The following is a 22,490-nucleotide window of genomic DNA, read 5'->3' on the forward strand; positions in this document are numbered from 1 at the left end:
ACTTTAGACTAGACAAACTTTATGACAGGCCTAAGATGCTCTACTTTTCATTTTTTCATCTGCCAACACATATTTTATTTACATTAAAAGGGAGGAGGAAGATGCAATTCAAAATATTATAAATAAACACAGCCTTAACATGCAGCCTGTACTCTCTCACGGCTGGTTTCATGCGTCTCCGAAACTCAATTTGATGTAACTTCATTTTGTGTCCCCACTAAATATTACATTATGCACAAAAGCCAGTGCGCTGTAGGTCTCGGGATGGACCAAAAACAGGTTGTTTTTAAACTTGTGATCTGCTGTTGGCCCTATGTTAGCATGGTCCTGTGGTAAATCAGATGTACACTGCTGTTTAAGTCATGAAGCGCTGGCAGGCTAATTTCATCTGAAACGCTCTGTTTACGTAATCATCTTCGTCATGTGTCTGGTCACAGTACACTGCAAAAGAGTAGGAGAAAATAAAGTAAAAATGAAAATAAAATGAGTCTGACTTTGAGCTGTTTTTGAGATTCACTTTACTTATACGGATACTAAAGATAAGAACTTATGTATTAGTCCTACAATGGAGAAATAACATTATCTTATCTATTTAACTCATTTAAACTGTCATTTTATTTACAGTAATTTCATATTTTACTTATTTTTAAAAACAATTATAAAAATATGATTTCTAATTTTAGTAGGGAGTATTATTTACAGTCTAAAGTATTAAGTTATTTCAGTAATTTGACATACTTTTGTTTATAGGGGAAGAGAGTGGGTCTAAAGGGAAATATAGGTCAAATAATTGGGTCAAATGGGGAGACAGGTGTGTGGATATACTGTGGAGGGTGACTGCCATGGTCTTTGCCCACACACACACACAAAATTTAAATGAAACACACTACAAACTATGTGAGTTTTTGTATTTGGATGCATTTCGAGGGAAAAAGTAGATAATCTAAGGATGGCTATTTACGTGTTTTGGAGCTAATGTTACATAAGCAACACAATCTTTGCATAAAAAAAGTGAAAAATCATACATGCTTGGATCAATCCCAGTTGAATTTAATACATTTATGCTAAAATATATGACTGTGGTGTGTGAATAAGTGATTGATGGTGAGATGGATGATGGTGCAGGTTGGCAGCCTCGCTTCCATCAGATTCTGAATTCAAGTCAGTTCAAAGCCATAGTATGTAACTTTTTTTAGTCATTATAATTTCATTTTTTGTTGTTGTGTTTATTCCACTAAAAAAAACTTGCATGTATCTCCACAAACCTGACTCCTTTGGCTGTAATGTTTCACAGTATGGCATAAAACTGACCTATATATTATCTATCTTTCACGTTCTTTTTCCATGGACTCAGCAGGTGACATGCCATCTGCAAAACATTACATACTGTACCTTTAACTATAGATATTTATTTTTTGCAGTGTAGATAGTGGCATATAAGTAACATACAGCTAACATACAGCTAACATACAGGCTTGTACACGTGATATTTCTACATGATCGCACAGTTGATTTGATTTGATGCTTTATGCTCTGTGTGTACAATACTCTCTCCGGTGGCATTTGTTTTATGGGCTTAGCGTGGGAGCAGCAGCCGGAGCTGAAATGGAAATGTATTGGTTTTCCGTACATGTTTTTGGTGATTGAATATGACTGAAGATCTGTACATTTTGTTCTATAGGATTTTTCATATGAAGACTCAAAAGTGGAGTTTAACGTGGACGCACCCAATGGAGTGGTGATGGAGGGATATCTGTTCAAAAGAGCCAGCAACGCCTTCAAAACATGGAACAGGTACGATCTATGAAGACATGCTGGCATTTGGATTGACCAAAATATATTCTTGTTTTAAAATATATTTATTTATACTGTTGATTTGGGAACATGTGGTGTTACATAAACTGCATTGCATAACTTTCCATTTTGAAGATATCACTCAGAAGGATCTTTTTATTAGTAGCAAAATGAATGAAAAACTATGCTAAATTATTTACCAGTGGCCAGAGCAATTTTCTCACCCAAGAGGCAGACAATTGTGCCATAAAGCCCCAGTATGTAACGTTTTTGTCAAGAAATACACTAAAATAAAAGAGTGTTTTTTTTTCTTTTTCTTTTTGGGTCTGTTTATTGCACTGAAAAACATGCGTCCTTATTGTGAGCGGCAGGCATCTGCACAAAGCTGACTCTTATTTGACCTGAAGGAGGGAAATTTTCCTTTTGTGATAGTATACAGTATGGAGTAAAACTTATCTATCTCCATGTACAATGTTTCAGAGTCTGGTTTAAACTTTCTGTTTCCGTGGAATCACAAAAGTGACGCTCCACCTCTATACTGCTGTTATGTATGAAAATTGTTTATTGAAACAGGTCAAATAATCTAGGTCTAATTTAATTAAGTAAATATGTAGAAGTGGCTCATTGAAAAGCTGTTTGTCCATTAGGGTGAAGGCTGGTGGTTTGATTCCAGCTCTGATCAATGCATGCAGTTGTAATGTCCTTGAGCAAGACACTTCATCCACCAATGCCTGTATACTGGTGTTTTGGATACTTAATTTGGTACATCCGGTGGAAATCTGGCTTGTTATGCATCTGTACTTAACCAGAAATTAAAATAAATAAATAAAATCACTCAAATCAAGTGTGTAATTTTCAATAATTTGACCTGTCCAGCATTTGTTCTTCAAAAGTGCCACCTACATTAACATTCTCATATTAAAAACATCACATTTACAAAATACAAAATGTCTGAGATATAAAAAAAAAACATCTTAGCAGCACTTAAACACACTCTTAAGTAAACCAAAGATGCCTGCTAGCTTCTTTTTCCATAACACAGGAACTGAAATAAATGTACCTGTTGTGTCCACTCCACTGCCTTCACCTTTGCTCAGTGACCCCAGATCTGTAGTGAAGTTTATCCATTTGAATCATGTTTTATTAATTCCGCCACCTTTGTCCCTTTTAGGCGTTGGTTCTCCATTCAAAACAGCCAGCTGGTCTATCAGAAGAAGCTCAAGGTAAGTGAACAAATGTATATATCTTTGACATATCAGCATTTCCGGAGGCAGAGTGGGTTTAAAAAGGTTAAGTGCAAAGGTAGATGGCTATGCTGGGTGGTTTTAGACACAGAAGTACCTGAGGACACAATCTGACTAATGGACAGTATAAGGGTATGTCACCAGGGGCAATGTAAAGAGAAGAGAGGTTGTTTTGCAGTGTTTTTCTTTTAAAGGCCCATATTACTCTATGTTCTGGTCTATGTTATATTGTTTCCTCATCACAAACAGACCTGGAGTCGTGTTTTGTTTCATTCACACGTTTAACACACAAGTTGTCACGAGATGTTGTCTCAAATAGAAAACACTCTGTTCCACTTTATGATATCATGTGGTTTTTGAGCAATAAAAACACCTTTAACTGAACAATTAGGTAAATGTTATACTGTGGAATATTACAGATGAAAATCGAATAAAATGTTTTGTCTGAGCAACTCTGACCTGCTCCGTTGTATCGTAAATTTGTAACCACAAAACATCGCCACAGCAACAGCCAATAAAATGAACATCAGGGGCAGACGGAGTGACAGACACAGAGGCGCAAGATACAAACTCAGGAAACAGCCAAAATAACTGAAAGACGACTTCATTGCTCACCTCTCTTAAAGTTGTTAAACTGCAGCTTTCTCATCTATATTATTCATTAGAATGTGTCCTCAGCAAGTAATAACACCCAGTCCACAAAACAGCGCTATGAGGCAGATTGAGGTGTTCTTTAAAAGTAAAAAGGTGAGAGTAGTTCCTCATGTGTGTCTGTTTGCACCGAGGATCAGGGTGAAGCTGCTGGAAATTAGCAATTAGCGATAGTCATTTATTGCCAGCCTGCTGTGCATTAAAAGCATTCATCTGAACTACTGCACCACATTTCATAAATAATAACATGTTTTAGACTTGCATTGAAACTAGAAGCTCAGTACTCTGATCTTTTGAATACTATAGTCCCCAAGCAAGTCATTTTATTCTAGGCAGGTAACAGCTGATTCAAATTTTAGCTTGATAAATGGTGAAATGGTCACATTTTATACAGTGCTTTTTCACCTTCAAGGCACTTAAAGAATTTTACATCAAGGAACCAGTCACTCATTCACACACACATTCATATGCAATGTACGCAGACACTGGGGGTGAAGTGAGTTAAGTGTCTTGAGATCTGGAATCACACCGCCAACCTGTAAATCAGTGGATTTGACTGCTTGACCAATGATGTTTATGTCAAAACTGAGCTACTGTCGCTTGTGGTGTACTGTCTCTTCGTTGCCATATCCCACTGCAGTCTTGCCATCTGTAAAATCTTATCTGATTGTCTTTTTGTCTGCTGTTCCGAATTTAACTTCATGTCATATTGTGATGTTTTTAGGACTCCCTGACCGTGGTGGTGGAGGACCTGCGGCTCTGTTCAGTCAAACCCTGTGAGGACATCGAGAGGAGGTTCTGCTTCGAGGTCGTCTCTCCTTTCAAGTAAGACTCACTTTTTAAAATTAGGCTCTAGATTCTATAATAACATGTATTTAGTAAGTACAGTATAACCAGTATTTGCATTGTAACATTTGTATTGTATTGTAAAATGATACACAATCTATAGAAGCAATTTACAATGGAACAAAAGAAAAAACATACATGTAGATCAATGTGAGCTATATGCACAGTTATCTTTACTTTTAGGAGTGAAGAACATTTAGGAGGATGGAGGTAAATGATGTCTAAGCCCCCCATTCCTGTTCAAAGATGGATTTGCCTCTTTAACTCCCCTCTCAAACTGCTTCTTTTCTTTAGCCAAGACATGCACCTCTCTATCTTCAAAGGAGTTTGTGGCTTTGAGATGGAGATGATTTCTTCTTTTACTATGGGTCATATCTGGACAGCTGAGGGATTACGCAGACTTCCATATAACATAGTATTCAAGTTGGCCACACTGAAATAGAGCAAAGGATCATGGTCTATGTAGTTGTTTGTACCATGCTGCTGTTGCAAAATGTTATTATTGAATGCATTTTGTTTTATATGGCATTTTTTTTGTATATGTTCACATATATGACACTGTGACACTACATAATTGTAAGGATTTTGTATTATATATGTATTTATATTTTGGCAAAGTTTCTGCACAGTAAAAAAGTATGTATTTTCAGCTCAATGTCATGTTTATAGAAGTTAAGAAGACAGTATACATTTTTCACATTTTTCACATTGTTCACATTGGCTACACTGATAAAAAGCAAAGGATCATGGTCTATGTAGTATTTTTCCATGCTGCTGCAACTAAAACCATGTATATTAGATTATATAGATACAATTTTGGTAAAAGTTTGTCTATTTTTTTCTCACAGGAGCTGTATGCTTCAGGCTGAATCAGAGAAGCACAGACAGGCTTGGATCCAGGCCGTCCAAGCCAGCATCGCCTCAGCCTATAGAGAGAGTCCTGACACGTATTACATAGAGGTAAGACATTTGGAAATGTACACAATTAAGCTATTACTGTTATGTTTAATATATTATTGACCGTAACAAAATGGAAGTCTTATTTTGATACCATAGTTTAATTATTTAGATGCCAACAATTTAAAACAAAATATTAACTTAATAAATGGTATAAAGTCCCCACAAAATGTCACCATTAACATTGTCCATTTCTGTCAACTAGTCTCACTGTTGTCCGTCTTACTTTCTCAATGTTACCACGTGGCCTCATACTAGTTCTGATAAAGATTAAGATAATTTTAAAACTATTCAGGAAAGCTCCAATTCCACCCTGTCTATTTTCTAGTTTTTAGTATTGATTAGTATCTGATTTTCAATACTTTTGACAGCCCTACTTTGCAGTTTGACTTCACATCCCATCATTTCCACTATACTTGACTCCAGTAACTCCTTTTGTTGTTTTTCCTCAGCATTTAGACAGAACGGCCTCGCCCTCCACCAGCAGCATCGACTCTGCGTCTGAGCCCAGAGAGCGCAGTATTCGGGGGGAGTCGATCCTCCAGAGGATCCTGGGACTCCCGGGGAACGAGTTGTGCTGTGACTGTGGACAGGCCGAGCCGCGCTGGGCCTCCATCAACCTGGGCATCCTGCTCTGCATCGAGTGCTCTGGGATACACAGGTCTGTACTGCTGTCTCATCTACACATAAACTCAGTGTGACCGAACGTCCTTGTCAAAGCCTGATCTCGTCAAGCAAAGCAGGGCCTGGTTAGTACTTGGATGGGAGACCACTAGGAATACCAGGTGCCACACAACTTCTCCCACCACCTTGTCTAGTATGAATGTGAAGTGTCCGTGAGTGTTGCTGGTGGTCAGAGGGGCAGATGGTGTCCGGAACAGCGCTATATAAGACTAATGCGTATTTTTATTATTAAATTAAATAGCCTTAAATTTGTTCTCCATTGGCATCTTGCTGAGTTGAGTTCAGTGCCTATTAACCGTCGTTATCCTTACAACTAAATACAAATACTATTAATACTTATCTAATATAGTTCATTAAGTTAAGTTAGCTCCAGTATTTGCCTCTTATATCTAACCTTTAAACCCATGTCTGTGCCGTATTAATAGAGTGACATATGTGAAGTGTCCGTTGGCCTCTCGCAGGAAGTGGTTGACAGCTGTTGGTTCTTGGCTTGAATGGTGGAGTTTAGCCACATGCTGCGTTAAAGGGATTAAAGTCAAAGAGCTCCTCACTGGATCAGACTGTTTGATTGAGAGTTCATTTGAAAAGAGAGAGAGAAAATGGGGACGCGCAATATCAGAGCGGCCACTGCAGAACGCCAATGAAATGTGTGATGTAATGCTTTTCAATGCAGGTTGGACAGGGCAGGAACAACAGCACTGCAAAAATATCTACAACAAACAGGTTTACGCAGATATTGGCACTGAAAATGTCACTTATAATTGGTACTGATATTTTCTTTTAAGATGAGCCAGTTGTCAGCCAGTTTGTCCTTTTAGAATACATTTGTGGGCCTTGTTATGGATTCTAAAATCGTATATCAGTATCGGCTGAAAAAATTCCACATTGGACCATCCCTACTACTAAAATCCAGGTTATTATTCGGATTAGAAGCGTCTTTCGCCTGTCCTCTGATTACATCACGCCGATTACATCATTGAGGTTAGTTTCTGGCTCGCGGTGGGAAAAGTTCTCATGAGGTGCGTTTTTGTTTACAAGTTGTAATTATCGCTGCTTATGTAACACCGAAGAGTTTAGGTCCTGAATATTCATGGTTTGCTGTCGTGTAGAATCTTTAGACATCGGTTAAAATAAAGGCTGGAGGAGTGAGACGCACACAGTATCAGTTTTGGGCTAATTAGACACGGTTGCTGTTGGATACAAGACCGTACAAATGTGGAATGTAGTGATTTGCATGACTTTAGGCTTGGCATCTCCCTCCTCCTCTTCCTCCTCTTCTTATCCCTTTTTTCCCCATTTCTTTCATAGGATCCCTCTCATCTTTTGACATCCTCTGCACCCTCCTGCTTACATAAACTTCATATTGAGATGATATAAGGGCTGCACTATTCTGAAAAAAAAAAAAAAATGGATTGCAACTACGATTAGATTTGCGATATATGTTTAAAAAGTAGGATTATGTTCACTACAACTACATGATCTGACGGAGAACAGAAATATGAACTGATAAAGTAATACAAGAATCCAGTGACTACAGGTAGAACAAGGTTATTTCTGTTTACCAGAGGCCTGAGAGCTTAAGGATTATGCACAGTATCTTTATTGTTCCTAGTACTGCACTTTTCTGGACTGAGATGTCTCATGTTTTACTGGGATCTGCTGTAGCCACTCCTCCAGTTTGGTGTTTAGAAAAGAAAAGCCTCCATCACTAAAATATGAAGTTATACCGCGCTGGTACCTTTGTTCATTTTTATCGTAGTTTTACTCCAGTGAAGTGGCAGTTTTTGGACAAATAGTGGAACAAAAAGTTGAAAATTAGTTGAAAAAGTAAATAGTGCTGAGTTCTAATAATGAATCCTTCCAATTTAAATACAAGAAACACATATTTCTGTACATGCATTTAAGAAAACATGAAATGAAAAATGTGTCATAAAACTAGGATGTGAATTATAAACTGTCAAAATGGAGAAAATTAGGTTAGATTATTAGTAAAATCTTAAATATAAGCAGGTTAATGTTTAGGGTGTTGTCTAATGTCATATGCACTTTAAAGGCAATTCAGATTGTGCGTTCTTCTTCTCTATATAAACCAGTTCACAAATTTAAATAATATAAATGCTCAAATAATCATCTTTAAATACCTCTGTGTCTTGCAGGAGTTTAGGAGTCCACTGTTCTAAGGTGCGCTCTCTCACGTTAGACTCCTGGGAACCAGAATTATTAAAGGTACACTGACTTCTTAACTGTATTTCACGTGTTTTATCTCTACGCTCTGTCTGTGTAAGGTCCACTAATCTCATGTTACGTTTCTCAGCTCATGTGTGAACTCGGGAACAGCGTCATCAACCACATTTATGAAGGCTCGTACCAAGAGAAGGGGCTCAAGAAACCAACGCCCACCAGCTCAAGGTAAACCTATAAATAAATCATTGTAAATATACTGTGTGTACTGAAGTGAATAGGTTGTGTTCACTGTCTGAAACCTGATAAAGTCAAAATAGGGCAATATAAATCAGTGAGATGGTATTTTCCACACTGTTAATATGAGAATATGAGCTTTTCTGTTGGTTTCACATAACACTGCCTGAATTTCATTATCTGGATACTCTGAAAGTATATCAAGATTAAATTATTATTATATCGTAACATTCTGGTGTAAGAAAACATGCCGGATTGTGTCTGGTTGTTTATTTTTTTAACAGAAGGGCTACAGTAGGCCATAACCCACGCCAAAACAAGAGCAAAACAACAGCAGTCTCAACTCACTAGAGCCAGTCTCCAAAAACAAGACCAGTATCCGACCAATCGAACCTTCACATCAACTTATCGGCATAGCAACCAAGTGTTACATAAAAAAGCAGTTACATTAACAACACATAAACAGATACAAGAACAACAAAAGGTTTCAATTCTGAACTAAACACAAAATATCACATAATTACAATATAATATTTTTGTCAATATTGTCCCCACCTCTAAGTAGAACCAGAAAATTCCTCAAAACAGCTGTAACTTCTACCTTGGATTTTAAAATACATTCTTAGTAATTGCTTTTAATTAGTTCATTTATTTTTCATTCATATTTATTTATACAGGGAGAACCCAATGAGACAACTCAGATGGACACACAGTTTAAAATACAGAAAAATACAAACACAAAAATGAACAAAACAAATAAGTTTAAGTCAGTTTAAATCATTAAAAACAGGAGCAGATGTGTTTAGAAATGTTTGTTTGTGGCACCAAAGTACCCTGTTTTGCATGTCCTTAAAATATATTTCATTTCTGGGCAAAATAACCAAAAGTTTTTAGCATGTTCTTAGACTTAGACAATCATGAGATCTTGCATTAAAAGTTCAAAATTGCTAATTACTAAAGTTGATTAAAGTTACTCGAAATTTAAAATTATGCAATGACATTTAAACTAACTAGCTCCCCTTTGAGAACATGTATTGAAAACTACTCCAGATTCTATCAAGTTTGTTTTGTGCAGTGTATTAAAGAGAATGTTTTGTGCCCAGGCAGGAGAAGGAGGTTTGGATCAAGGCGAAGTACGTGGAGAAGAGGTTCCTGAAGCGGTTGGGCTCCTCAGACCTGGTCCTGATGAACGGGGACAGGAGAGCGGAGCCGTCAGAGAGGAGGTGGAGCGTTAAGAAATGCAGACGACACCACAGCGCCACCACTGTCCCCAAAGGCCGAAGGAGGTACCTGCAGGAGCCCGGCAGCACGTCCCCGTCCATACTGTCTGCAGGTAGGACGGTACACAGAGGCGGAACAACTGTATCTGTCGTATGTATGTGTGGATGTATGGATTTTACAAAGAGCAAGCTAAATTTGGCTGGAGCGTCTTGGGCTAAAGCTAATGAATGCAGCCTGGGTCAAAGTTCAAGGGCTAGAATCACAACAGTTGATTAAATTGACAATATAAGTTTGGGGACAGGTGGTTAGATCATGAAAAGCCTTTTTTGGATTACTGTCAAATGGTTACTATATAAACTAAAGTAAAATAGATTATATATATATTTTTTTTTTTGTCAGTAAAGTTTTTTTTTTGCTGCTGCCCCCGCGACCCGGCCCCGGATAAGCGGAAGAAAATGGATGGATGGATGTATGTTGTTTTTTTTTTTAAGAATTACATTTTTATGAACAAAATAAAACAAAAAAATATGACAAACAACCACATTAATAAAGCTGCCTTTGCAATGGCACAGTCCTATTAAAATACAGCAAATTCAGCAGAACTGTTGCTCTTTATAAATGGCACAAATTGAGTCCGTGCTCTGTTTGTTTTGTTCTCTGCCTGTGGTTTGTGGGAATTCTTTCTAAATTTAAAATGTATTTATTGTTTTGTTTTTCTTTCACAGCAGCAGCAAAGTTCAGGAGAGAATCTCTGTTTTGTCCTGATGAGCTGGACTCACTCTTCTCCTACTTCGACACAGGATCAGGGCCTCGAAGTAAGTAACATATGACTTTAATACACGTAAATGCACCAGTGGTGGAAGAAATACTCAGTTTGTTAATTAAGTAAAAGTGTAGATACTGGAGCTAAAAGTAGAAGAATCAGAGGAATAAAACTACTCAAATAAAGGTATTAAAGTACCCATTTAACAATGTACTGTAAGGAAAATTAAAAGTATTTTGTGCATGTTATGAGGTCTTAACATGCGCAAAATACTTCAGATTTGTGCAGATTATTTTTTTCTACCTGTTTTTACTTATGTATTTTTGTTTCCTCAAACTATGAACATGCTAAAATTTAACTCTCAGACTTTTCAGCAGGTCTCAAACAATAATAAAAAATGTATTTACTTTTCAGTCCTGTTCAAAGTGTAATGGAGTAGAAAGTACAGATACCTGCTCTCAAATGTTGTGAAATAAAAGTAAAAAGTGCTTGCGTTAAAATTGACATAAGTACAATACTTTACTAGTATTTACTACTAATACTTGTACTTCGTCACGTTCCACCACTGAAATGCTCCAGTACATATCATGTGTGTATCATTAAGTCCACTGTTATGTGACGTGTCCCTGTGGCCCCACCTGGTCCCACAGGTCTCAGCAGTGACAGTGGACTCGGGGGCAGCACCGACGGCAGCTCTGACATCCTGGTGTTTGGGGCTGTGGTCGACAGCGTCACAGAGGAAGGTAAGAATCAGTGTTTTTATTTAGCATTTATTCTATTACAGATTTTTGTTGTTTTTCATCATTTTGTGAAACTTACAGTCAGTTTGACATACCTTTACACTAATAAATAAATAAAAAGTCAAAATCCAATGTGAAATGTTTTGCTATATCAATAGATTTCAGAATGATAAAAAAAATAGCACCAATGGTTTGGCAATTAACAACAAAATATAACTTTTAAATGGCGAAAAGTGCTCAAAATGGCGCCTATAAACTGGAACCTGAAACCCATAAATATAGTGAGGTGGCACATTAGCTTACAGTGTAATTCCTGGATCTGGCAACATACTGAATGTCTCCTCTTACTCTTCATCCTCAATTTGTACTTGATGTGTTGATAATGTCTCTGTGTTTTCAGAGTGTGAGGCGTCTGAGGAGTCCAGTGGGGAGGCAGAGAGCTCAGACGCAGAGGAGCTGACGTCTCTGCATCCCGGGACCCTCCTTTACAAAGCCTCCCGAGCCCGAAACCTGCCCGTCATGGCCGAAGCACTGGCCCACGGAGCCGATGTGAACATGTCCCTAGAGGAGGAGGAGGGAAAGACGCCCCTCATACAAGCTGTGATCGGGGTGAGGGACACAGCGAGAGACAATATACACAACAGAAGAAATGTCTAGATGAGTTTAAATGACTTGAATTCATAATATTTCTCTAATTAGACTCGACTTATTCTAGAAAGATAATTAACAACAATACTTTAAACTGCAGTTTTATTTCAAAATATATACATTTATTTTGCAACTTATTTTAACTGTAATATGATTTGTCCCATTGGCATTTTTCTTCTCCTTGATAGTGCTATGTTACTTTTCTGGTGAAGGGTTTGCCACCTGCCTGACTCCATGGAGTTGATATTGTTTTGTTTGAAATGTTCCACAGTATGGCTTTAATAGGACTGTCACGATGATTATTATATCAAGATATCATTCAATGCATGATGGACTGAACAATAATTTGTGGGGGTCGATATTTATTGTGGGAACTTTTTCTTTATACGAGTTGCCAACTTTGAGTTACTTTTCTGTTCTATTATATTTGCGTTGTAGAGACTCATTATAGAAACAAACTGCTAAAGTATTTTATTCTGCTGCAGTTTGTGTTTTTTTTAACTGTATTATAAATTTTGAATATTTTTGGATATAATATTTTTTAGGGTTTTTGTGTCAATGGCATTAATTAGTTTCAATATTATCATTTATTGTCTATATTTACTTCAACAAGTTACTATTATGGTATTTGTTATTGTAAGAGGCCTAAGCTTTAAACTACTGCAATCAAGTTGTATGTCAGATCTGTGAATGAGATGAGCTCTATGGAGACGAGCAGGTGGCCAATTTTTACTTAATTTATCAAAAGGTACTGATTCAATATAAGTCCTCTTTATTCAAGCAATCTGAAGATTAATTTTGAAGATTGGAGATCTCATTCTTCTGTCAGAAATGCCATAAAACCTGCCAAATAGCATAAACGAGTACATCTGGACATGTCAAAAATGCTCAAATCCACTCTCATTTTAACCCTATAATAAAAGTCCCATGTTTTGGAGTTTACTCATAGTTGTCTGAATCCTTCCAAACCCTGACTAACTGTTGCTTGCTGTTGCTTTGTTCCAGGGCTCGTTGATCGCCTGTGAATTCTTGTTACAAAACGCTGCTGACGTGAACCAAAAAGACTCGAGAGGGAAAGGGCCTCTGCACCACGCCACATATCTGGGTCACACAGGGTGAGTTATGATCCTTATGACGATGTGCTGCTCAAATACTAAATGTAAAAGGCTCAAAGTCCTAGTTAAAATGACTTGAATTAAGAAGAATTGTTTCTATTTCGTCTGTTTTACTTGTCAGGTCAGCTCTGCTCAAATAAACTATTCTTAATTTAAGTAATTTTAACTTTTCTAGATATGACTTTTTGCTTTTACAATTTTATCAACTTAGTTCATAAGGTTAACTGCAACAAAAGTTATTTTCACACTGCACAACACAAGAGCTGTGTATCTAATGAGGCGTACGTCTTGGCTGGAGGTGCTGATCTAGGCAAAAATCCTCAAATTCTTCCACTTTCATCTTGGCTCCACTTCAGTTGTTCACTAAACCAAAAACACCTGTTCAGAAGCTTTGTTTTGAGTGTCTGTAGAACAAGGACAATGCAGTCCACATATGTTTTTAAAATGCATTATTTTGTTTTCTGTATGTTTTTAGGCAGGTCTGTTTGTTCCTGAAAAGAGGAGCGACACAGAACGACGAGGACGATGACGGACAGGATCCTCTGAGTATCGCCGTGCAACAGGCCAATGCTGATATAGTCACACTGTAAGGACCTGATTATGGCAAATGTCACGGTTTAGTAAAGTCATGATGTCCAGTTTTAGTTTTGTGTTTTTGACCAGAACAAAATGTACAACTGTGACATCAAAAACAAAAATAAGTGAAATCAGTTTTTACATTCATATGGATGGGACAATAAACAATAATATCGTTAATTGTGGTATAAAGGGTCAACAATAATGGTTGGTGGGACATTTTATATAATCGTTATAATCGCCAACAAAGATCATCTCCATTATGTCATCAGAATGTGCAGAAAAAAACTACTTCTCCCTGATGATCTCCTCTAGATCACTGTTGTTTTCACTTATAACAAAGTACAAGACTATAAATGTTTAAATATGGAACCTATTTGTAATATTAAAATTATCAATTTTCAAATACATTACATTTTCAAACTGTCACCAACTTTAATAATTACTGTGATTAGGTGATATAATCGTTAATCGCAGTTATTTTGTCCATGATAATTGTGACACCAAATTTCAATATCATACCAGGCCTAGTCATTCACTGTAGATAGTTTTGTATTATTCATTTTATTTTAGAAGTCTATTTCTGTCTGATAATGACATTTAGATAACATTACAGGGTGTTTAAATAAGTTAAGTCTGATTTTGATTATTTGCATTCCCTCTGTTTGACACAAAATGCTGCTTTTACAGAGCGAACACAACTGAATCTCAACTGATTTACAAGAATAAAGTCAGCCACCCGCCTTAAATCCTTAAGACTGTCTGTATATCTAATCCATTGTTTTATAAATACACATATTTTCTTCTCCCTCTAGGCTGCGTCTGTCGAGGATGAACGACGAGATGCGTGAGGCGGAGGGACCGCTCGGTCAGCCAGGTCAATACCCCGTCACCAGCCCCACAGAGCAGCAGTACAGGAAGTGCATTCAGGAGTTTATCTGCATCCACATAGCCCAGTGCTAGCTCCACTACCACCAACACACAGCAGGGGGCGCTCTGTACATACTACTGCCTCATACACCTAGAGTATCAGTCAAAAGTTTGGACACACCCTCTCATTCAATATTGTTTTTTTTTTCTTTATGTTTACTACTTTCAGCAGTTTAGAGACATATGGAAAACATCAAATACAATATAAGCAAGATGTATGGAATTATGTAGCAAAGAAACAAACTAAATGTTTTTTTTTTTTTATTTGAATTCTCAAAGTATGAAAGTCGTGAAATAAAGAAAAAATATAGATGAAAAAAATGTGTCCAAACTTTGACTGGCAGTGTAAATTCTTTTCAGACCTTGCATAAAGCTGTGTTTCGAATAACATCACAACATTTTAGGCAAGTAAAAGGTTAGTATGCAAATTTTGGTTGTAATATAATCTGTCCAATGGCCTTGAAATGATTAGGTTGAACTAGGGAAGTGCAATTAATTTAAAAAATCTCGGTATTCCTGTATGTTTATGAGCAATATCTAAGAAAATGTACTAATCTACTCAAACCGCTCATTTATTTTAGTGGTAAAGATCCATTATCCTGCAATACTGAACCAATCCTATCACAAAATGATCATATTAACAATATCCATTCATCTTGTCCCCGATTTAATCAAACTCTTCAATATTTTACAATGTTGTGATGTCATTTGAAACCCGGCGATAGGTCTGGATAGGTCCAGTCCACAGTCAGCGAACCTCTCAGGACAATCGAAACGACTGATGTCACAAGAATCAATGCAAAAATATATAATAGAAACAGGTACTAAAGATGCTGATAAGCTATTCGAACATTACTGCCAAGAAATGTTGCAGTTGAGGCTTAATTCATCATAATTCATGTGTCATTGAATATTTCGCAGTAGATTAGTTCAGTCAGTTCTTCAAGTCTTTCAGCACCCAGAACTGATCTCATTATCTATTTATTGAGCTAAACAGTGGGCGGAGACTTGTTCTGGAAGTAAAATCCCCATTAAAGGAACTGTATGTGTACGATTTTTTAAATGACATAAACATGACCTGTGTCCCCAGATGTGAGGTCGACATGTTCAAATCAAATATAGTTTTTAATGATAATAATTCTAATTCTGATTTATTATTAGTTACAAATCATAGTTGAACTTTTCTGTTAAAGTGTCTGCCACCTGCTTGTCCCCATGGAGATGTGTCTGCTCTACCCAGATTGCTTCACAGCATGGCATTAACTTTCCTATCTCCATGGAGACAAGCAGGTGACCCCACCAGGCCACGTGACAGGTCATAGGTCAGATTTGTTGAGAGGTGTCACCGAAAGAAACCATATTTTTACAAGGTATTTTAGGAGCAATTCCGACCCGGGTAATTTAGATTAATGCCATACAGTGGAACATTTAAAGGTCCTATATTACACAAAATTGACTGAGGTTTAAGCCATGTTATAATACTGTTGTCTCATCAAAAACATACCTGGAGTTGATTCATTCACACATGTTTGAGTAACACTATTATTATTCTGTAACATCACCAAAGCTCAAAACGCTCCGTTCCATCTTGTGATGTCATGAAGTGGTAGTTTTCAAGTTAACAGCTCCCGTTTATCGTTTGATGAGTAGAGATTGGCAATTCCAAGGCTGAAATCATCCAAATGATTCCAGTGAAGGTGTATAGAGTTTAAAAATGCAACGGAGCACTTCCTGTATTACCACATGACATCACAAGGTGGAACAGAGTGTTTTCTGTGAGAGAACTCAGCCTAAATCTGCAGAGTTTGTGTGTTAAACATGTGTGAATGAAACAAAACACAACTCCAGGTCTGTTTGTGAGGAAAGAACATCAGAAAATAGCTTTATATGGGCCGTTTAAGTCTGTGGGGGAGAAAAACTTCCATAATTCACCCACTGTTGAACTCAAATGCAAGTTACAATTAAGCTGTGTTTGGAGTTTTTTAATTCCACTGTGGAGGACTTGAGGCTAGTGATGCTAACAGGAAACGCTATGAATGCACTTTTACTAGCAGTAGTTCAAACCCTATTTTGGCTTTTATTGTACAGTAACTACACATGTTTTTGTTGTTTTATTTATGAAAAAAATGCCGAAAAAACGGAGCAATAGTGCAATGATTATTTAAATACAGGGAGAGGATCTGTATTTTTTTGTATTATGTTGGATGCAGATGGTATTTTTTTAAGGCTATTTTGTTAGGATTTATTTTACCCAACAGTTACATCCAAAAACAGCAGTCTTGATAAGAGAATAAACCACACTTTGTTTATAGAGAAAAACACAAAATTCAGAAAATGACTTTTTGATAAAGTACACTATTTGTGACACACACTATTGTAAATATAGTAACGGTACATGTTTTGGTGTCTGATGTATCTTGCATAGGTGGGTTATATTGTCGTATAAAGTGCATGGGTCTTTTGTTTTGAATCCTCCATGTGAATATTTGACTGTTAGTGATGATAAATAATGTAATGCCCATGTTACACTGTGTCCTGATGCAACTAGAGCAACTGCACTGCCAAAACATGACATCTATGCAAGTTCAAATGACTTGAATTCAGAATGTTATTTCGACTAGTTACAAGTACTACTGCTGCTACTATTAATACTGCTAGTACTACTACTAAAACTACTACTGCTTCTACTACTGCTGCTACTACTAATACTGCTAGTACTATCACCTACAACTACTACTGCTACTGCTGCTGCTACTACTAATACTACTAATACTGCTGCTGCTAGTACTACTACTATGACTACTACTGCTACTACTACTTCTGCCACCACCACAACTACTACTACTGCTACTTTTAGTAGTACTACCTCACTGGCAGATTTATTTAAGATGAATTGGTTCAAAAGACATCAGTGGTCAAAAAGTCTTAAAGTTAAATATTATAGTTCATAGAAAAAAGAGAAAAAAAACAAGGCAAAATAAATAAATAAATAAAATACTAATGTTGCCACTGCTGCTACTTACTTAGTACTACTTGTACTGCATTTACTACTACTACTACTACGACTACGACTTAGTCCAGAAGTTAAATAATATAAGTCATAAAAGTAGTTTCTACAAAAAAATCATTACTACTGCTACTGCTACTGCTACTACTACTACTACTGCTGCTACTGCTACCATTGGTACTACTGCTACTTTTATTCTGAATTCAGGTCATTTAAACTCCTTAGATGCCATATTTCTGTAGTGTGTAAAGTCTTCCAGAGGATAGATCAGGAGAGAGCGAGATGACAATGTCGACGGCAGCTCATCCTCTGCCTCAAAGAACATCATGAATTATACACACAATATAACGCTGTATAAATACTGCATCTGTATGACAAGAGCTTTATGACGGGTAGATATATAACATGGAGACTCTAGTGTCACTTTGGACCCTGTGAATAATTATAAAAGACTGTTTGAAAACGATGAGTCCCACTGAATATTTGGCACTCTTAAAAACATCTATATTATAAGAACAGCAAACATTGTCCAAAGAAAACCTCGATAGTTGGAAATAAGTCCAAGCCAAAGATCAAAAGCAGATTTCACAATACAGTACAGCCTAAACTTTATTTATACACACAGAGCAGCACCGGTCAAAAGGAGCAAACTGGGATTCATTATAGACTGTATTATTTACTAATTCACTTGCTTTTTACTAAAACTAACAGAAATATTTTGCGAAGAACTTCAACGTACATTCAAAGATTACTTAATTAACTAACGTTCTAAACTGCTCTATTCAAACTGGAAATTTTGTCAAAAGATTCAAATTAAATCCACTCTTTTTGTCAAAATAAACCCAGCTCTGACCATGAAGTGTGCACATATATTTGAACGATTATATGTTATTGATAAGGTTACGTTTTGTATAAGTAAAAAAAGTAATGTAATCGATCAGAGCAAAGGAAAATAGGATTAAGAAGAGTAACATGAATACTAACATGGAAAAATAAACACCATAGTTTAAACATATACATTTTAAGTGTTCAGTTATAGTTTGAATTGACCGTGAACAAACAGTTTGATAAACATGAGCCGCAGTGTCTAGTGAGTAAGTTCTGGAAAATATTTTAGCCAAGAAGAAGGATCATTTGCACATTGTAGTTCCTTATACCCATTGTGTTCTTATATTGTGTTTTTAGATACGCTTTATAACAGATGTCATGGACCAAATGTACAATGCTGTTAGATCAGGGGATGACAACATGGACTTGTGTACATAAATAAGCTATTAAACTATCTATCTGCTCGCTCCTAACCTGCATTCTCCTATTTCCACCTGTCTGACTGTTATCTGTACAGTTTCATGTAAAACTGTCTAACCTTTACTATGCTGTGTTTCAATATCTCCTCTGTGTCTTTCTCAAAATAAACTCAATGTATCTTTAAACTAACTTCTCTTGTGCTGTTTTTTCATGTCTTATTTTCTCTATCATTCCAAAATCTGTCGCTGTGTCTCCGCTTCCTGCATTAACTATAAAACAAGGACATGTTTTTTGCAGCGCGCGATAATAAATTCATTGTAGGCTCTTAACAATAAATGATGTGTTTGAATATGAATGTGTTTTGGAGAGACTGGGCGAGTCAAGAGGATCAGACAGAGACACACTGCAGAAAATATCATCTAGCCTATATTAAAAGTACCTCAGAGTCAGTGGAGGAAGGTAATGAAGTACAAGTAGTAAAGTACTGTAGTAGAATTTTTAGATGTCTGTATTTTATTTAAGTAAATTTTATAGTGGATACTTTTTACTTTTACTTCACTATGCTTAAGAGCAGGTGTCTGTACTTTCTACTCCATTTTTGAACAGGCCTGAAAAGTAAAAAGCATTTTTCATATGATTGGAGGGGTTATTTTTACCATGTTCGCTGTAACATCCTGACTAAAATTTTTGAGCTCAAGCTTTGGCTTTGAGTAAACAAAAATAAACACACAAAATTCATGAGAAAAGTTACGAAATTGATTTGTATTGCAGCTGTTGACCAAAATATGTATCATATTTTTAATCAATATCACTACATTTAACTCTTACACAAATTAACACTTGTGTGAAATACTTTTAATTTTACTCTTAAAGTACATTTTTAAATGGTTACTTAAATACTTTTACTTAAGATTTTTTTATGTGATACTTTTACTACTTTCTTTTACCTCTGTATTTGTACTTTTACTTAAGTAACAAAATTGAGTCCTTCCTCCACAACTTTATAGTTTATAGTATGAATCTTGACGTGAGTGATTTCAGTTTATATTGGATTAAAGGTCCTAATAAACTGAATTTTAGCACCAGGGGCCAAATCAGAAATATTTTGATATAAGAAATTAAATTAAAGTTTATTTATATAGCACATTTAAAACTACTTCAAGACTGGTACACTCTTAGCATGCTAGTCGTTAGCAAAGGTGTGATGGCAAAACAGCAGTCTAAACTCATCGTGGTGAATAATTTCAATGCTAGGAATACTTTTGGAAAGTGTGGGATAGGTTTGGACCTCTGTAAACCATTTAAAATGAACTAGTTCTGTTTTTCATGTTTTTAAAGCAGTAAAAATCAGGTCCAGCGCCTTCGATATCCTAAACTCAAGTTAATAAATACTTTTTATTTTTTTTAGCTCACAATCCTGGAATACTGCGTGGCTTTTTAATTAGCCTTATCCTGAGCACTCTCACGGGACACAAAGAGTTCAAATGCTTTTGTAGTGTGGCTAAATTCAAGCGTCGCCATGGACACGATGAGAGGAAAGACTTCAAGTTTAAAAACGTAGATCTCCATGGCGACCCTGTGTTGTTGTGCCTGCTCCATTCATAAAATCAGACGCTTATTTGCACTTATATAAAAGATGTGTTGACCGGCAGACATCAAAACACTCAGGAACCCATACATCCTACAGAAGTCTGTGGCAGGAATTGCTGTTTAACTGTCAAACTGCAAATCTGTTGACCTGGTTTATGGTTAATATCTCGCCACATGAAACAAAAACTGGCACAAAAACTTCAACGTCTTCTGTTATCTAAACAAAAGTGAAATTATTTAGCCAAACTGTTTCAGGACGTGGTGACATTATTCAACACCAGAGACAGGACTGAAAGGACTTAAAACCATAAGATAATTTAAGATTTAACCATAAGATTTACAATATATCTGTACTGGGGAAAGACGGATTTTGCTCAAATACATGGAACAAAATTGGATACAGGGTTGTTTTTAATTTCCATGTTGTTGTTTTGATCACAGGAGATGCCACGTACGTCGATATCTTCAAAGAATTTTCCCACATGGCGTCGCACAACCCGGAGAAGCTCAAGCGGAGGAGTGTGCACTTCCGACATTCCTTCAGGTAGTCCAGGAGTGTCCGGACCAAAGAGGAGTAGGCTGAAACACTCTGGGGTTAATATGGAGGATTCTGAGGTTATGTTTTGCACTTGTCATCACATTCAACTGGGAACATTAGCAAATAACACCAATGTCACCAGTACAGTAATATAATAATTCCATGATTTGATTTAAAGGTGCACAGTGTAACTTTTGCGGTAGGATGCCCGACATTTGGTTGGCTCCATGGAGATTATTTCTGCCGTGCTACACCTTGCCCAGGGACTACAGTTGGAAACTAGATACTGGAACATTTACAAAAAATATTTATTATGTGTATTGTCCCTGTTTAAATATGTTAATAAATAAATAAATGAAATGTTATTGCTTTGCTTGGAATGCTCTGCAGTACAGCATTAAATTCATCTATCTCCTTGGGGACAACAGGCCAAGTTGCAGGTCATATGTGTAAAGAGGCGACCCCGCTGACAGTAAGTATTTAAGGAATAAAAAACAAAATAGATGAGATTTTATGTCATACTGTTGGAGATTCCAGGCCGAGCATTAACATCTCCATGGAGACAAACTGGTGGTGGTGGACCTAACTCCAACAGAAAAGTTACATAGCGCACCTTTAACGATGAACTTCTGGACTGTTATTGTAACGGTTCTTCTTATAAACTTGTACCAAGAAAGAAAAGACAAACTCATGCAATAATAGACTTGACTATAAAAATGTGTCTGTGACTTAAACTCAACTCAACACATTGACAAGTGCAAATCCAGTTGTCTCTGCGCACAACAGCACACGGCGACCTCACTGTTAGCATCACTACGTCCTGTCCAGTCTAGTTTTTTGCCGAGTCTCGCTAAAATGAATAAATATTTTATGATCAGACAGTGGACAGGGAGCTGTGTGTGGATGTCACTGACAACATGTTAAACACTACACAAATAAAATGAATACTTCACCAGAAGCCACCAGACATTTAATAAATATTAAAACAACACCTCAAACTGAAGTATTCTACATATAAAAAGCAACTTAGTGTAGTCTTAGCTTTGAGACACAGTGAGTGAGCTGCTGTGCACAGAGCCTATTGATGATACCACATCATTTGAACACGCGTTGCTGTCTGTTCATTCCGCTCTTTCATTTGGGGGAACAGCTGGTCTCTTCCTCCTTTAGCCATAGTAAAACATTGTATTTTTGTATTGTTAGGATTTCTCAAAGCACTTGAATGTTTCTTGGTTTTGACCATGTCTTATCTGTGGAAGGAATTTCTGTTACATTAAAACTAAAATGCATGCCTCATTTCCAGTATAATATCCTTAACAAAACAGTGTTATCTCTATCTATGACTTGCATCTGCATGGACTTTGCTGGCATAGTCTTTCTCATTGTGTTTTATTGTCGTTGGCTGTACCACTATGTAATGTTGTGCTTATTGTTTACATGCTGTAGGAGCACAAATGTAATATATGTAAGTGGAGAGAGATGCTGATAAAGTTCCAATGAAATAAACGTTTGCTTACTTT

At 36.7% G+C, this 22,490-nt stretch overlaps 1 protein-coding gene across 1 annotated transcript in view; it reads left to right on the top strand.

Moving 5' to 3' along the window:
- acap3a (ArfGAP with coiled-coil, ankyrin repeat and PH domains 3a) overlaps positions 1 to 21,286 on the top strand; it is a 101,744-nt gene extending 80,458 nt beyond the window's left edge. The window contains exons 10-24 of the mRNA XM_055223117.1: positions 1,682 to 1,794; positions 2,966 to 3,017; positions 4,414 to 4,514; positions 5,384 to 5,495; positions 5,945 to 6,153; positions 8,333 to 8,402; positions 8,491 to 8,585; positions 9,698 to 9,927; positions 10,541 to 10,630; positions 11,229 to 11,321; positions 11,719 to 11,927; positions 12,972 to 13,081; positions 13,557 to 13,667; positions 14,473 to 14,534; positions 20,874 to 21,286. Coding sequence (XP_055079092.1) covers positions 1,682 to 1,794; positions 2,966 to 3,017; positions 4,414 to 4,514; positions 5,384 to 5,495; positions 5,945 to 6,153; positions 8,333 to 8,402; positions 8,491 to 8,585; positions 9,698 to 9,927; positions 10,541 to 10,630; positions 11,229 to 11,321; positions 11,719 to 11,927; positions 12,972 to 13,081; positions 13,557 to 13,667; positions 14,473 to 14,534; positions 20,874 to 20,980 — 1,764 coding nt within the window. The 3' untranslated portion in view covers positions 20,981 to 21,286. The remainder of the gene's footprint in view (positions 1 to 1,681; positions 1,795 to 2,965; positions 3,018 to 4,413; positions 4,515 to 5,383; positions 5,496 to 5,944; positions 6,154 to 8,332; positions 8,403 to 8,490; positions 8,586 to 9,697; positions 9,928 to 10,540; positions 10,631 to 11,228; positions 11,322 to 11,718; positions 11,928 to 12,971; positions 13,082 to 13,556; positions 13,668 to 14,472; positions 14,535 to 20,873) is intronic.
- Positions 21,287 to 22,490: the final 1,204 nt, after the last annotated feature.

The sequence above is a fragment of the Periophthalmus magnuspinnatus genome, chromosome 7, assembly GCF_009829125.3.
Source record: "Periophthalmus magnuspinnatus isolate fPerMag1 chromosome 7, fPerMag1.2.pri, whole genome shotgun sequence".
Classification (NCBI taxonomy): Eukaryota; Metazoa; Chordata; class Actinopteri; order Gobiiformes; family Gobiidae; genus Periophthalmus; species Periophthalmus magnuspinnatus.